The 16,738-nt window shown below is 44.8% G+C and overlaps 1 protein-coding gene across 1 annotated transcript in view; it reads left to right on the top strand.

The window, feature by feature from the left end:
• The window catches only part of FOCAD (focadhesin), a 1,219,893-nt gene that overhangs the window by 660,269 nt on the left and 542,886 nt on the right, over positions 1 to 16,738 (top strand). The window contains exon 21 of the mRNA XM_086961452.1: positions 6,158 to 6,290. Coding sequence (XP_086817578.1) covers positions 6,158 to 6,290 — 133 coding nt within the window. The remainder of the gene's footprint in view (positions 1 to 6,157; positions 6,291 to 16,738) is intronic.

Raw genomic sequence — 16,738 nt, 5'->3', positions numbered from 1 at the left:
TTTTACCTGCATCCAGGTGTTGCTATACAGGTCAATGATCGGCGTTAGGATTGACTCCGGCAGGCCCTGCTTTTTCAGTTTGGCCCATAGCAAATTCCTATTAACACGGTCGAATGCCGCTTTAAAGTCAACAAAGCAGGTATATAGTTCCCGACGGTTAAGTAGACTGCTTTCGCCAATCATGCACAGCGCCATTGCATTAGCCATTGTGCCAGTTCCGTGACGAAACCCTGTCTGGTTTAACGGGACCTTGCTATTCATATCAGACCACTGTACCAGATCGGCTAGCACCAGGGATGCATAGTATTTTGCCTCAGCATCACTCAGGGCAATTAAGCGGTAGTTTGATGGATTTTTGCGATCTCTGCCTTTATAGATGGGGTTGATGATAGCACCCCTCCAACTTTCAGGCACCCGACCAGAGTTGCTAATGGACTGGAATAGAAGATTAAATTTGCGTGCCCAGAATTCAGGATCCTCTTTATAGATCGCCTGCGGGATGCCATTTGGCCCCGGTGCACTCTCTTGCTTGCCTTTCTTTATTATAGAGCATATTTGTTGATCGTCAATTGACCAGATTGATTGGTCCAAGCCCTCCTTGCCATTAGATATGGCTCTGGGATTGGAAGAGGATTTGCTTTCCTTGACCCAAGTTCTTGTAGTTTCAGGTGTTGTTGTAGTCATCGTGGCCTGGAGCTCCAATGGTTTTATCGCGAATGTATCCACTATGTGTTGGACCCAAAGGTTTTCCGGGACGCATGTCATGCTTGTGGGTTGTACTGCTTTGATGATTGCATTAATTTGCATCCAGAACGCTCTGGAGTCTGCTTTTTTAATGTTATGCATCAATTTGGCCCAAAAGTCATTGTGTTTGTTCCTTTTTTCCATCCATACTAACTTTTTGTATTCTTTCCTAATCAACCGAACTTCTTGCCAGGTGCTTTGCTTTGTCCTTGATCCTTGTACCCGTCTTGTGAGCTTTTGAAGATGGGTTTTCATAACTAGAGTGGTTGTTGAAAATTTGGTTTTGGTCGTGGGACTGCTATGCCTCCTGGCCTTACAGCTCGATTTTGGCAATTTTTCTACGAAGTTAGCCCAGGTTTCTGAACAAAGGTCATTTTCTGCCATGACCATTTGTAATAGTTTCTTGGCATCCAATGCTATTTGAAATAGTGTTTTGCTTGTCCACTTAAGCCGCTTCAGGTTGAAGGTTGATAATTGGCCTGGTATTTTTGGAGCCATTATATACCTAGGGGAGCTTAGTTTAATTTCAATGTGTTGCATGGAATGATCACTGTCTAGAGTGCCAATTATTTGAAATTTTTTGACCAGGCTCAATAGGGGCAATGTTATTAATGTGTAGTCCAGAGTTGAGTTTGTATTATGGCCTATGTATGGAGCAGCTGGCGGTTTGTCGTGCTTCGATCTTTCATTTAATACCCGTAGATCGAGTCGTTCCAGGTCCCAAACCAGTTGCTTACCCAGTTGGTCTGATCTCACGGGCGATATAATCTCCTGAGGTTCGACAGTCCACATTTCATTTGCCACTGAAATATTGTCCTCTTCCTCCGATTGATGCAAAAGATTGGAGTTAAAGTCGCCCGTAGCAATAATCTCCCAACTTGGGTGATCTAAACGGATGGAAGTTCCAACATTTACTACACTTTGGAACAGTTCTTTTTTTTGCTGTTTTTTTGGATGGGCGTACATATTGATTAGGACAATTGTCCTTGGCACGCATTTGATTGTGCTCTCCAGCTTGATGATTTGCATATCCATTGCTGAAGCAGGCATTTGCGAGACATTGATATTTAATGAGGTGGAAACATAAATAGATAGACCTCCCCTTGCGCGGCCGTAGCGCTGACAGCGTGTCGCGTTTTCATGGAAGCATAATCTTCCCGGTACATCAATTGGCTCAGTTGACCAAGTTTCCTGCAGCGCTATGATATCGTATTGATCCCAGGTAGCTGTTTTCCTGCTTTGATTTAGGATATTTTTTGCTCCTGCAATGTTCCATGAGAGCAGTTTTATGACATTTTCCTCAGTTTTACCGGCCTCGTAATAGGTTCAATTATCATTAATGGCTTGCATTTGTCTCTGGTGACTTTTTATTGATGTTTCGGCCCCCCTGACACCGTGTAGAATTGAATGAGTGGTCGGGATTGTGTAGTCTATTCTTTTCCTACATCTTTTTAGCAATGGTGATGGGTAGCCCTTTTTTGATTGTTCTTTCAGAGATATTCCCCACTCTTCAAATTTTTTTACTTCTGCCAGGATGCTTTTTGTCACTTCTAAGCTCCTCCAGGTGGTAAATGTGCCTTCCCTAGAGGCATTCTCTCCTAACGTGATGAATTCGATTGATGATAGGTCAGCCGACGTTAGATGGGTTAGGCTGGGAATGGAGGATGTAAGGTGGAGAATATTCCTTCGGTTTAGGTAGTCTTGGGTGCCTTGGGGCTCGTAGCTGGGGATGAACAATATCTTCCCCGCTGTGGCTGGTTCCTTCTCGGAGGGTGCTTTGCTACTGATCTGAGCTGTTTCGTTAGTGGCAGATTTCTGATCATTGTAAGCCTCTGCATTAAGGTGAAGGTATTGCCCTATTTGATTGTACGTTTCATTCTGAGTTAGTACTAGTGGCGTATTTGTCGTGGTTTGTGCCTCGTGAGCTAATCTGTTGGGTCCCGCCTGTTCTCTGTGGTGCCCACTAGATATAGTCACAGGTCCAAGACATTGACCTATTCTTTCCGCATTTGCAGTCTCATAAAATGCTTGAGTACCGTTAGTACCAATGTGTATTGTAAGTTTTGGTTAGTCATCCATATGACTATCAGCCTTTATTCTTGAATGGAGGAGACATTTTTTTGATTTTTGTTCGTGTCTTTAAGTACTGCCCAGTGAGGTTTCTTGTTACATAGATCATATCTATTCATTTGCTCCGCCTTGTTTGAGGGATTCCTTTTATCATCCGAAGTGGTGCACCATGTTTGTTTGAGAACGGACTCCGTTTTTCGGGATTCGTCCTGAAGATTATCTTGGGTTTTGTTTAAATGGGTAGCTACTCCGGACCCTCGACCCATGCTATTGTCAGTGATATTCGCAATGGATGTTGCACTCCAAAGTTCCGCATTACTAGCATTTCCTGCTTCTAAGTTTTTAACCGGTCCCACTCCCTCGATTTGTGAAGACTTTTTTTTTTGTTATAGCTTGAGATGTGGCCTTGGGGCTTGTCCACGGTCGTATTTGACTATCCTCGTTGTCTTTGTAGTTTTTATGTTCCGTCTGTGTCTTAAGCGATGGATTATGTTTCCCCGGTGTGGGGCCCGGTTCTAGCTTTGGTTTGGGTTTTGCCTGATTAAAGATAGGGAATGTTTTCAATATCTGTTGGCTGGCTGGTGGGCAGTTTGACAGCTGATTTCTGATTTTCCTTGCCCGTTTTTTTTTGCCTCTTGGTTAGGCATTTCTGATCATTTTGATTCAACCCATCTCGGTTTAGTGGTTGTGGTCCTAGTTGTTTGTGATAATTCTTTTGTGCAATAAGGGATGTTGCGCCAATTGCTTCAGGTTCCTCTGATATATCGACAGGTTTCAAATGCAGCTTATGCAGTGCAGTTTTTCCCATTGGTATTTGCTTTACTGAATCTTTTGATTGGTCCGCATGTTCGTTTTGTTGAGTCTTGGAATTTTCAAAGGGGATAAGGTCACATTCAATTGGTGTGTTATTGTCACCGTGATCAGAGGACTATGATCTCTGGCGAATACTTGCTTCCACATCGACTTGCTGGAATAGAGATTGATTTGCTTGGCATTGAAGGCATTCCTTCCATCCATCAGAGAAAACAGGGTACAGGTTCTCATGAACAACACAGGCGCCATATGGTATTGCAGCAAACAGGGTGGTGTGGGGTCTTGTGCCTTGTGCCAATAGGCTGTAGGTCTCTCGAAGTGGATGAGCACTCAGAGTATCTCACTGGTTACACAGCACCTAGCAGATCTGTAAATGCCAGGGCGGATAAGGTCAGCTCATGTTGCACAATGGATCACAAATGGCAGTTGCACTTGGAGGTTGCACAGGGCATCTTTCAGCAATTTGTGGAACCGTGGCTCAATCTATTTGCCACTGCAGAGAATATGCAGTGTCCAAACTTTGCATGTTGGATTTCCCAAAGCAGTTCACTCCTGGAGAGGCCTTACTCCTGGATTGGGACTCTGGACTCCTGTACGCCTTTTCTGCCCTGCTTATGCTGCCCGGAGTGCTGACAAAAGTCAGAAAATAGTTGTACCAAGTCATCATAATGGCTCCAGACTTGGAGAAGAGTGTGGTCCTTGGAACTTCTTGCCATGGGCCATATGCTCTCCGATTCCAATGCCTCTTCAGGGCGACCTCCTATCACAGAAGGAGAACAGAGTCCTACACCCAAGCCTGCCCAATCTATACCTCCCTGCTTGGAGATTGAGCAGCAATAGTTGATGGCCTTTGATATTTCTCCCGAAGTAGAAGTTTGCATCCTGGCAGGATGGCATCCTCCCACCAAAACTGTATATGCAGGTCGCTGGGAGAAGATTGTAGTCTGGTGTTCCACCTGTGACAACCAGCCTTTATAGGCAACAATATATTACGTTCTACTGTTTTCTCTTTCTTTAGCCCATCAAGGCCATGTTGCCATTTCAGCCTTTCCACCATTTCCCAATCAGCTATCCCTTTTTAAAGGGTTTTTTAAAAAGGACTAGTTCATATGGTCTCACCAGTTCCTTTTGTGATGCCGCAGTGGGACTTTAATTTGATTCTCACCTTTTTTTATGTGCATACTATCTGTACCAATTTATAGCTGCTTGCTATGTCTGCTGACAATATAAATGGTGCCCTTAAACGCCATTACTTTGGCTTGGTGAGTGAGCTTAATGCCTTGTTTAGCCAACCCCATCTTTCTTCCTGGACAAAAAAGTTCTCTGGAAAAAAGCATCATTCTTACCAAAAGTGATCATGCCTTTCTACACAGGGAAATCTATCAATTTGGCATTTTTCTATGCTCTGCTTCATCCCTTCAAGGAGAAAGAAAGACTTTGCCATGTTGACCATAAGAGGGCATGTAGTTTCCACATTGATCGAACCAGAGACCACTGCCTGAACAAACAGTTTTTCGTGGACTTCTCTGGAGCAAAGAAGGGAAATCAGTACAAAAGAAAACCATCTCCCAAAGGATTGATTTAAGTATTAAGATCTGCTAAGGGCTAGCCAAGAAACTGCCACTAAAAGCTTCAGCTGGTATTTAACGTTCCAGTCTCGGACATCTGCCAGGCCGCAACGTGGGCGTCTATCAACACATTCACAAATTACTACTGGCTGCATAGTCCGGTCCGGCGGGACAGGCATTTTGCCTAATCTGTCCTGCAGGATTTCCTGGTCTGACCCACTCCAAGGACCCACCACCTGGGGAGGTGCTGTTTTAGTTTTAATTCACAGGTCTGGAATCTGCGGTTAGAAGTCTCTATCAGAAGAACAAGTTAACTTAGCTTTAGTAATATCTTTTCTGGTAGAGATTCTATCTAATAACAGATTCCTCTCCAACACACCATTCTCCCCTTTCTGTGGAATGAACTCTTAAGATCCATTTATAAGATCCCATCTATAGATCAGCGCACTGACATATCTGATTTGTACATGCTCTGCGTCCTATGGTGCAGACAGAGATCAGAAAGAAACTGACACCAGCACATGGAGGTGGTGCAGATATAGTGGCCCGAACACCACGTTCAGAGTGGGACAAACCCAACGCGGAGTCGCACGACACCATCAACTGCTGCAGAAGAGAATCGCTGTTGGAAATTCTCAGATCAGTCTGGCACCTGAGGTACTCACTAGGTGAGGCTTCTGCGATTAGATAGTCTCCAGCAGAAAAGATGTTACCAAAGATTAATAACTTGCTCGTTCAGTTTAATAAATTGAATATTATAAGGAAATTCCTGACTTGGCCACTGTGAAGAAAACAACACCAGAATGAATGATGTTCTGCGTCTAAAAAAGCAGAATATTCAAATAAATAAATATGTTCATTTAAAAAAAATAAATGAATTTGCTACATTGCACATAATAACTTCTTTTCACAATGTCTTGATTGTTGGGTTTCATTTCGTTCTTGTGTGATTTGTGCCACAGGCAAGACCAGAAATACCACCGCCAGAGGAAGGTGACACCCCTGAAGAAGAGGAGGAAAAGGAGGTAGATCTGTCTGTGCCAGGCGCTTCCTATATTAAACTGATGAAACTCACACCCACTCCAATTCTGCCTGGTAAGTTCAGTAAAACTGCATAGAGTTTTTGTACGTATATCAACCTGTACAAAGTTTCCTCTTTTTGCCATGTATGAGGCTATTTTTCATTCCATGTTTTTGTGCGAGTAAGAGATGCTTTTCTGTCGTATTTGCACATGGTTAAGTGAGGCATATAAGCAAGATTGGAAAACTATGTATATTAGACTGCATGCCACAGGGAATTATTGGATTTTTATTAGCACTAGATATATTTACGTTTTATTGCCTCTGGGCACCTAGCCGAAAAATAATATTGATGCCTGTGCAACATTTATTGTACATGTAGCCCAGAGTCCTCACTAGAACAGTTATTAAGATCGTTTTTTCATATGTTATCTAATTAGTCATCAGATTTCCTAATATGTATCTTTTACGTTTGATAGAGTTTCTCCTCTACCAGGTCATGAAGACTAAAATGCAAAAAAACATGATTGAAAAGGAAACTGAGTACAGTATAAATTTATACAAAGTGTAACTGCCCATTGTGTGATTTTGGATGGAAAATAGTTTATATGGAAGAAAACCCTGAACCATCAGAAGTGCAAAGTGCATTTCTTTGTCATCGTATTTAAGAAGGTTGATAAACAATGTCTTAGAACAACTGATCTATCTACTGTTCTGTAACACCTGGTACTGAGTGCCAAGCAAAAGGAGCATTGACATGCATCCTTTAGTCCATAGTCCTCATAGAGGACTGTGAACAACTACCATTGGCAAACCCTGTAGATCTGGCATTGCCTGACAGGCTTGTGCCTTTGCCGGTGCGGATCTTGTTTCACCATTGCTTGTGAAAAATTTTGTTGGGGAGTCACTGGGACTTGGTCAATATAAACAAATTGCCTGAAATCAAAAATATTTTATTTTTTCTAAAAAAGCATACATTGTTATTGTTACCTCTCGAGAAAGGAAGCTATTTTTTGTGCAGATATGCTTCTTCTGAAAGAGCAGAATGCATCACTCAAAGTGAAATTAGCCCATGGCTGAAGTTGCTTGATCATATTCCCCATGGTGAAGGCTATAGTGAGCCGAAACAAAATGTGAATGACACACCAACTGACCAATGGATGAAGATGCCTGCCCCTTCAAGAACGAAAAGGCCAGCCTAAGAATAGTGCGACTGCTGCTCTGTGATTATTTTCCTGCTTTAGTCAGTCCCTGGTGTACTTACCCACTCTTTTTACTGCCCAGAAATGTATCAAGGTTGTTTGTACCGCACTGCGGTGTCTTTGGGTGAATGTAGACCTAAATGTTCAAGTGCAAAATTTCCACCAGGTTGGTGGAATGTCCATAGTCACAAATCCTGTCTGCCTTCCTGGTTTCTGTTAAATTTGTGGTTGCCCTTCGTAAATGCATCCTTTGCTTGCCTTTATTTAAATTCATGTGTGTAACAGAATCTTTGTGGTTCAGGCCCAGAATGCGAGATTTGTCGTGCATCGAGAACACGAACTTGAAACAGTAACTGTAACAGTGTGTTTTTATTTATTTATTTTATTTAATGCGATTTTATATAGTGCGAACATTACCCGAAGGTGTCAGAGCGCTTTACAAAAGAACCAGTTGCGATACATAAGGATTTAGGATTACATGAGTTACATAAAAGATACAAACAGAAAAAAATGCAAGTGTACAAGTTGTAAAGTCACACAAGGAAGAGATACAAACAGAGAAAATTGCCAAATGTACAAGTTGTAAAGTCACTCAAGGAAGAGATACAAATAGATACAACTCTAAGAATCACATAGGAATGGTAGTGAGTATAAGGGTCTACTACATATACTAGTGGCCAGGTACAGAGAAAAACATAGACGACATGTTCGGCCTTGACAAGACCATCGAGTGACAAGTTGCCTCCGAGAGTTAAAAGCTCACTGCTGTCACTATTTATAATCCTGGCAAAAACAACTGCGCATTCCAAGTATTCTGAAGTTGTTAAATTAAATTGGGTAATTCCGTAGAGGCGTCATAAATTGGTTATGAAGCGTTATGCAGAACACTGCTTGGCTGACATTCTCTTAATAATAGTCCCAATTACTCTTTCCACAGAGAAAAAAAAGGAATGAATGAGTGAGGATCGGAGATGCCCGTTTATTCTTTTTTTTCATTTTAGTAACTGTGTTCAGTACACGCGAAACAAGAACAACGCACATTTTAGCTTCGAAAGCATGTCTTTTAACAAATCACATGCAGCCTTTTTATGGCGATTTGAGAATGTTCACTACATCAGAACACAGTGCGCAATATATGCTTCTGATTCGATCAATCTTGCATTAAGTAGCTAAGCTTGCTACTGTTGCAGATCTGAGCAGTGATTTTGACTCCGACGAATACCCAATGTAAGACTTTCTCAGTAAATACGAGAACCTGTACAGAAAATGACAAATTCAAAGTATATTTATATATTTCGTATGATAGAAAAGGTAAAAAGTTGAATGTGGAGTCTTCCTTTTTTTTATATAAAGGCAATTCAACTCCCGTACTAAAGCAGCAGAAAAACTAGTTTCTCGTCCCTTTACCTTGGTATGTGCTTTTGTGGGGCCTCGCAGTTTGCTCACAGACGGTTCTCTTTCGAGGTTTACCCGCTCCGCGGCGAGCGTCGCCATTGGTGGATTGACACGCCACACAAAGAGCACATTGACCGAGAGTCAGTGGAGCCAGTTGGGGTTGTTTATCTTTTAACATTCGCCATCTGACAGCGGTTACACAAAGCTTCCTGTGATTAAGTCTGAGAGGAGGTGAGTGCTGCCAGGAAGATATGTCGACATAATAGCCCTGACCTCGGAAGCCGCGGATTGCGTTGCATTGTAACTCATACCGCTCGCGCGCCTGCATTCGTGAAGGCATCCCTCGGCCAAGTGCCATGTGCTCCGCCGCCGCTGTCACTGGTTACAAAAAAGCCGGGGGCTTTGAGAAGAACAACATTTATGTTAAAAATAATAAAGTGGAAAATGTCCAAAGAACCATCAAGAGGTATGTGACAAATGTCGCAAACGGCAAAGAGGCATTTTTCCGGCTGTAATATCTGCCTGCAAGGGAGTAGCCAGAAAATTAAACTAGCCCCCACTTTGAACTAAATGCCTGATACCACAAACCAGGTGAAGCCAGTCAGCAAAACTCTCCTTAGAACAGCTTCTTTGACTCTTTCATCGATGCATCTATCCGGTCATTCTTTTACCCTTCCATCCACCTGCTGACATCCACTATTTCACCTTTACATTCTTTAAGCCATTATTCTTTCATCCACCATACAGTCTTTCCCCATTCCATCCATTCTTCCATCCATCCACTCTGTCATCCATCAATCCATCCACTATCCCATCCGTGCATCCACTCTGCCATCCATCCATCCAAGCCACGATCCATCCATCCAAGCCACGATCCATCCATCTAGACACTCTGCCATCCACCCACCCATCCCTGCGCTAAGCCATCCATCCATCCATCCATCCTGACATTCATCCATTCACTCTGCCCACCATCATCCCCTCTGCCATTCATCCATTTGGCCATCAACTCTGCTATCCATCCATTCATCCACTTTGCCATCCATCAGTCCACTCTGGCATTCATCCACAAACGTTGTCATTCATTCACCCACTCTGCCATCCATCCATCCATCCACTCTGCCATCCATCAATCCATACACTCTGCAATCCATGCATCTACTCTGCCATCCATGCATCCATTCTGTGATCCATCCATTCTATTTGCGAACCATCCATCTAGGCACTCTGCCATCCATCCATCCATCCATCCATCATCCATCCATCTATTCTGACATTCATCCTCTCATCTATCCTTCCTTTGCCATCCATCCCCCTGCCATTCATCCATTAGTCAACTCAATCTATCCATTCATCCACTTTGCCATCCATCAATCCACTCTGGCAACCATCCATCATCCTTCTATCCATCTTTCCACTCTGCAGTCATCCTTCTATCCACCCTGCCATCCATCCAGCCAATCTGCCATTTATCCACTCTGCATCCTTCCCCTCTGCCATCATCCAGCAACTCTGCCATCCATCCATCATTCCATCCATAAACCCACTCTACAATCCATTTTTCTATTGTCCATGTATTCACTCTGCCCCCACTCTGTATCCACCAATCCACTTTGCCCTTCATCCATTCATCTGTACGTTTATCCACCCATCTACTCTGCCATACATCCACCCATCCAATCTGCCATCCATCCACTCTGCCATTCATAAGCTCCTCTGCTATTCAGCCATCAACATTGCCATCCATCCATCATCTCTGCCATCTATCCATTCATCCACCTATTTATTCACTCTGCCATTTATCCATCCATCTGTCCGTCATTCTGCTATACATCCATAAACCCATCCATCCATCTACCCATTCACTCTGCCATCCATTCGTCCATCCCAGCTGCAATTCAACCATCAGTCTGTCAACTCTGCGATCCATGCATCCATTCTGCCATCCATGCATCTACTCTGTGATCCATCCATCCAATCCGCGACCCATCCATCTAGGCACTCTGCCATCCATGCATCCCTGCACTAAGCCATCCATCCTTTTATTCTGACATGCATCATTCCATCTATTCTGCCCTCCAACATCCCCCCTGCCATTCATTCATTAGTCCATCAACTCTGCTACCATCCATTAGTCCACTTTGCACTCCATCTGTCAACTCTGCCATTCATCCATGAACTCTGCCATACATTCATCAATCCACTCTGCCATTCTTTCATCCATCCACTCTGCCATCCATTCATCCACCCACTCTGCCATCCATCAATCCACCCACTCTGCCATCCATGCATCCACGCATCCACTCTGCGATCCCTCCATCCAATCTGCAATCCATCCATCAAGGCACTCTGCCATCCATACATCCACTCTCCGATCTATGCATCCACTCTGCCATCCATCCAATCTGCAATCCATCCATTAAGGCACTCTGCAATCCATCCACCTATCCGCTCAGCCATTCATCCATCTATTCGGACATTCATCATTCCATCTATCCATCCACTATGCCATCCAACCCCCTGCAATTCATCCATTAGTCCATAAAATCTGCTATCCATCCATTCATCCACTTTGCCATCTATCAATCCACTCTGTCAACCATCCATCATTCTTCCATCCATCTTTCCACTCTGCCATCCATCCAGTGTTCTACCCATCTGTCCACTCTGCAATAATCCATCTATCCAGTCTGCCACCCATCCATCCACCCAACCATCTGTCCATCGCCTTTGCCATTCATCCATCAATTTTGCCATCCATTCATCAACTCTACCAGCCATCAATCCATTCTGCTATTCATCCATCCATCCACCCTGCCATCCACCCAATCTGCCATCCATCCAATCTGCCATCCATCCATCCATACACTATTCCATCCATTAATCCACTCGACCATCAATCCTTTCTGTCATCCTTTTATTCACTCTGCCCCCACTCTGTAACCACCAGTCCACTCTGCCATTCTTCCATTCATCTGTACGTTTATCTCTCCATACATCTGCTCTGCCATCCATCCACGTATCCACTCTGCCATCCATCCATTCACTCTGCCATTCAGCCATCCACTCTGCAATCATCCATCAACACTGCCATCCATCCATCATCTGTCCATCCATCCACTCTGCCACTCATCCTCTCTGCCATCCATTCTCTCTGCATCCATCCATCCCCACTGCCATTCCTCCATCAACTCTGCCATCCATCCATTCATCCACTATGCCATCCACCCATCCACTCTGCCATCCATCCACTCTGCCATTCATAAGCTCCTCTGCTATTCAGCCATCAACATTGCCATCCATCCACTCTGCCATCTATCCATTCATCCACTCTGCATCCACCTATTTATTCACTCTGCCATTTATCCATCCATCTGTCCGTCCATTCTGCTATACATCCATAAACCCATTCATCCATCTATCCATTCACTCTGCCATCCATTTGTCCATCCCGGCTGCAATTCAACCATCAGTCTGTCAACTCTGCCATCCATGCATCCACTCTGCCATCCATGCATCTACTCTGTGATCCATCCATCCAATCCGCGACCCATCCATCTAGGCACTCTGCCATCCATCCATCCCTGCACTAAGCCATCCATCCTTCTATTCTGACATGCATCATTCCATCTATTCTGCCCTCCATCATCCCCCCTGCCATTCATGCATTAGTCCATCAACTCTGCTATCATCCATTAGTCCACTTTGCACTCCATCTGTCAACTCTGCCATTCATCCATGAACTCTGCCATTCATTCATCCATCCACTCTGCCATTCATTCATCCATCCACTCTGCCATCTATTCATCCACCCACTCTGCCATCCATCAATCCACCCACTCTGCCATCCATGCATTCACGCATCCACTCTGCGATCCCTCCATCCAATCTGCAATCCATCCATCAAGGCACTCTGCCATTCACACATCAACTCTCCGATCTATGCATCCACTCTGCCATCCATCCAATCTGCAATCCATCCATTAAGGCACTCTGCAATCCATCCATCCATCCACCTATCCGCTCAGCCATTCATCCATCTATTCGGACATTCATCCTTCCATCTATCCATCCACTATGCCATCCAACCCCCTGCAATTCATCCATTAGTCCATAAACTCGGCTATCCATCCATTCATCCACTTTGCCATTTATCAATCCACTCTGTCAACCATCCATCATTCTTCCATCCATCTTTCCACTCTGCCATCCATCCAGTGTTCTACCCATCTGTCCACTCTGCAATAATCCATCTATCCAGTCAGCCACCCATCCATCCACCCAACCATCTGTCCATCGCCTTTGCCATTCATCCATCAATTTTGCCATCCATTCATCAACTCTACCATCCATCAATCCATTCTGCTATTCATCCATCCATCCATCCACCCAATCTGCCATTTATCCAATCTGCCATCCATCCATACACTATTCCATCCATTAATCCACTCGACCATCCATCCTTTCTGTCATCCTTTTATCCACTCTGCCACTCATCCTCTCTGCCATCCATTCTCTCTGCATCCATCCATCCCCACTGCCATTCCTCCATCAACTCTGCCATCCATCCATTCATCCACTATGCCATCCACCCATCCACTCTGCCATCCATCCACTCTGCCATTCATAAGCTCCTCTGCTATTCAGCCATCAACATTGCCATCCATCCACTCTGCCATCTATCCATTCATCCACTCTGCATCCACCTATTTATTCACTCTGCCATTTATCCATCCATCTGTCCGTCCATTCTGCTATACATCCATAAACCCATTCATCCATCTATCCATTCACTCTGCCATCCATTTGTCCATCCCGGCTGCAATTCAACCATCAGTCTGTCAACTCTGCCATCCATGCATCCACTCTGCCATCCATGCATCTACTCTGTGATCCATCCATCCAATCCGCGACCCATCCATCTAGGCACTCTGCCATCCATCCATCCCTGCACTAAGCCATCCATCCTTCTATTCTGACATGCATCATTCCATCTATTCTGCCCTCCATCATCCCCCCTGCCATTCATGCATTAGTCCATCAACTCTGCTATCATCCATTAGTCCACTTTGCACTCCATCTGTCAACTCTGCCATTCATCCATGAACTCTGCCATTCATTCATCCATCCACTCTGCCATTCATTCATCCATCCACTCTGCCATCTATTCATCCACCCACTCTGCCATCCATCAATCCACCCACTCTGCCATCCATGCATTCACGCATCCACTCTGCGATCCCTCCATCCAATCTGCAATCCATCCATCAAGGCACTCTGCCATTCACACATCAACTCTCCGATCTATGCATCCACTCTGCCATCCATCCAATCTGCAATCCATCCATTAAGGCACTCTGCAATCCATCCATCCATCCACCTATCCGCTCAGCCATTCATCCATCTATTCGGACATTCATCCTTCCATCTATCCATCCACTATGCCATCCAACCCCCTGCAATTCATCCATTAGTCCATAAACTCGGCTATCCATCCATTCATCCACTTTGCCATTTATCAATCCACTCTGTCAACCATCCATCATTCTTCCATCCATCTTTCCACTCTGCCATCCATCCAGTGTTCTACCCATCTGTCCACTCTGCAATAATCCATCTATCCAGTCAGCCACCCATCCATCCACCCAACCATCTGTCCATCGCCTTTGCCATTCATCCATCAATTTTGCCATCCATTCATCAACTCTACCATCCATCAATCCATTCTGCTATTCATCCATCCATCCATCCACCCAATCTGCCATTTATCCAATCTGCCATCCATCCATACACTATTCCATCCATTAATCCACTCGACCATCCATCCTTTCTGTCATCCTTTTATTCACTCTGCCCCCACTCTGTATCTACCAGTCCACTCTGCCATTCATCCATTCATCTGTACATTTATCTCTCCATCCATCTACTCTGCCATCCATCCACGCATCCACTCTGCCATCCATCCATTCACTCTGCCATTCAGCCATTCACTCTGCCATTCAGCCATCCACTCTGCAATCATCCATCAACACTGCCATCCATCCATCATCTGTCCATCCATCCACTCTGCCACTCATCCTCTCTGCTATCCATTCACTCTGCATCCATCCATCCCCACTGCCATTCATCCATCAACTCTGCCATCCATCCATTCATCCACTACGCCATCCACCAATCCACTATGCCATCCATCCTTTCTGCCATCCATCCATTCACTGTGCCCTCCACTTGTCCGTCCATCCATCCACTCTGTATCTACCAATTCACTCTGCCATTTATCCATCCATCTGTCCGTCCATTCTGCTATCTATCCATCAACCCATCCATCCACCCATTCACTCTGCCATCCATTTGTCCATCCCTTCTGTAATACATCCATCAGTCCATCAACTCTGCCATCCATCCATCCACTCTGCCATCCATCCATTCTGCCACTCTGATCTCCCCTCTGCCATCTACTTATCAGTTCATCCATTCATCCATTCATCCACTCTGCCATCCATGAACACTACCATCTATCCATTACCTTCCACCCATCCACTCTGCCATCTATCCATACATCCACTTAGCCAGCCATCCAGTCTGCCACCCGTCCACCTATCTACTTTACCAGCCACACATCCAGCGTCTGCCTGACCCAGCTGTTGTCTCTCAGAGGGAAGGATGGTCACCGGGTTACCTGGATGCCTTTGTACTTGCCTCCTGGGCTAGTAGTCCTAAAAGCTGTCTTTGTGTGGGATAAGTATACAGTTAACACAAAGTGATCACTTATTCTGCCTACTTTTGACTCCCATTAAACACATGCACCGCTGAAGTGTGCCTGGAGGTAAATTTGTATGAAACACCTAAGAGGTGATGGGAGTAATGCTAGCCCAGACGTGGGTCCCAAGCTCACTGTGTCCCTGGAACCAAGCTATACCCTAATGGAGAGCCCCAATCGGAGCGAAACTGTTCTTGTGTTCCCATTCATAGAGGACCGGGCCTGGGAGTTTGGACTGGACTATGCCTACTGCAGCAGGATCAAGAATGATTTAGATATGGCTGGGTCTAAACTGCGGTGGCATGGTGAGAAAAATAACAGCAGGTTGGGATGCTTCCCTGAGCAGTTACCATAAGTTAGAATTATTGCAAGCATTCCTCCCATCACTTTTGTGTTTGAGGTTAATGTGCATGGTCTGGTGCATTGTATGCAGTGCTTAATTTATGACAGTAGTTGCAGATGATGGTCACTGGTGCTCAGTTCAGGGGACTGGGAACTCTGGGTGCTGGGACTCGATCTCTCAGCTACACCAGCAGAGTCCAGAGCAAACTGGTCAGTTGGGCACAGTGCAGGTCTTATTAAGCTTGTGTGTCCCTAAAGCTTAACAGGAGGGTTAACAACTAGTCCTTGTTGTCCACTCACTGGTCCATGACACAAATAATAGCAGGCCCAGCCCTTGGGAGTTCTCTCCACGGGTTTAACAGCAGAAGCAGACCCTCTCATTCAGAAGTCCTGCCTTGGCTCAGTTGGTGCAGCAGGTGCAGTCTTCCTTTCAGAGGTCCACAGGCTCAGCATGTGTAGTCCTTCTTCTGTGCTTTTCGAGTCCATCGGTGTTCTAAGGGTGGAAGCTAGGAATGCCATTTTTATGCCAATTTCAAGTTTGTGTAAGCAGTTTGTATGTGGTGCACACACATGGAGGACTTGGCAGCCCTCTGCCAGATAGTGTTGCACATGTTTTCAGCCCCTATGTCTCTTTTGTCATATAGGTGTGTGTCTTATAAGGGCATAGTTCCTGAATGTATTTGTAGAGTAATGGGATGCCCTTGCATCTCATGTTGTTACTGAAAAGGGATTCTATGTGCGTCTCCTCTCTGCATAGCTTATCCCAGAGCTGCCTCTATCTTTCCAGTGAAGAGCTTGTATCAGCCTAAAGTCCTCTTCTGCCC

The sequence above is a fragment of the Lissotriton vulgaris genome, chromosome 3_1 (assembly GCF_964263255.1).
Source record: "Lissotriton vulgaris chromosome 3_1, aLisVul1.2, whole genome shotgun sequence".
In the NCBI taxonomy this organism is placed as follows: domain Eukaryota; kingdom Metazoa; phylum Chordata; class Amphibia; order Caudata; family Salamandridae; genus Lissotriton; species Lissotriton vulgaris.
This window is presented reverse-complemented; position numbering and strand designations above follow the sequence as displayed.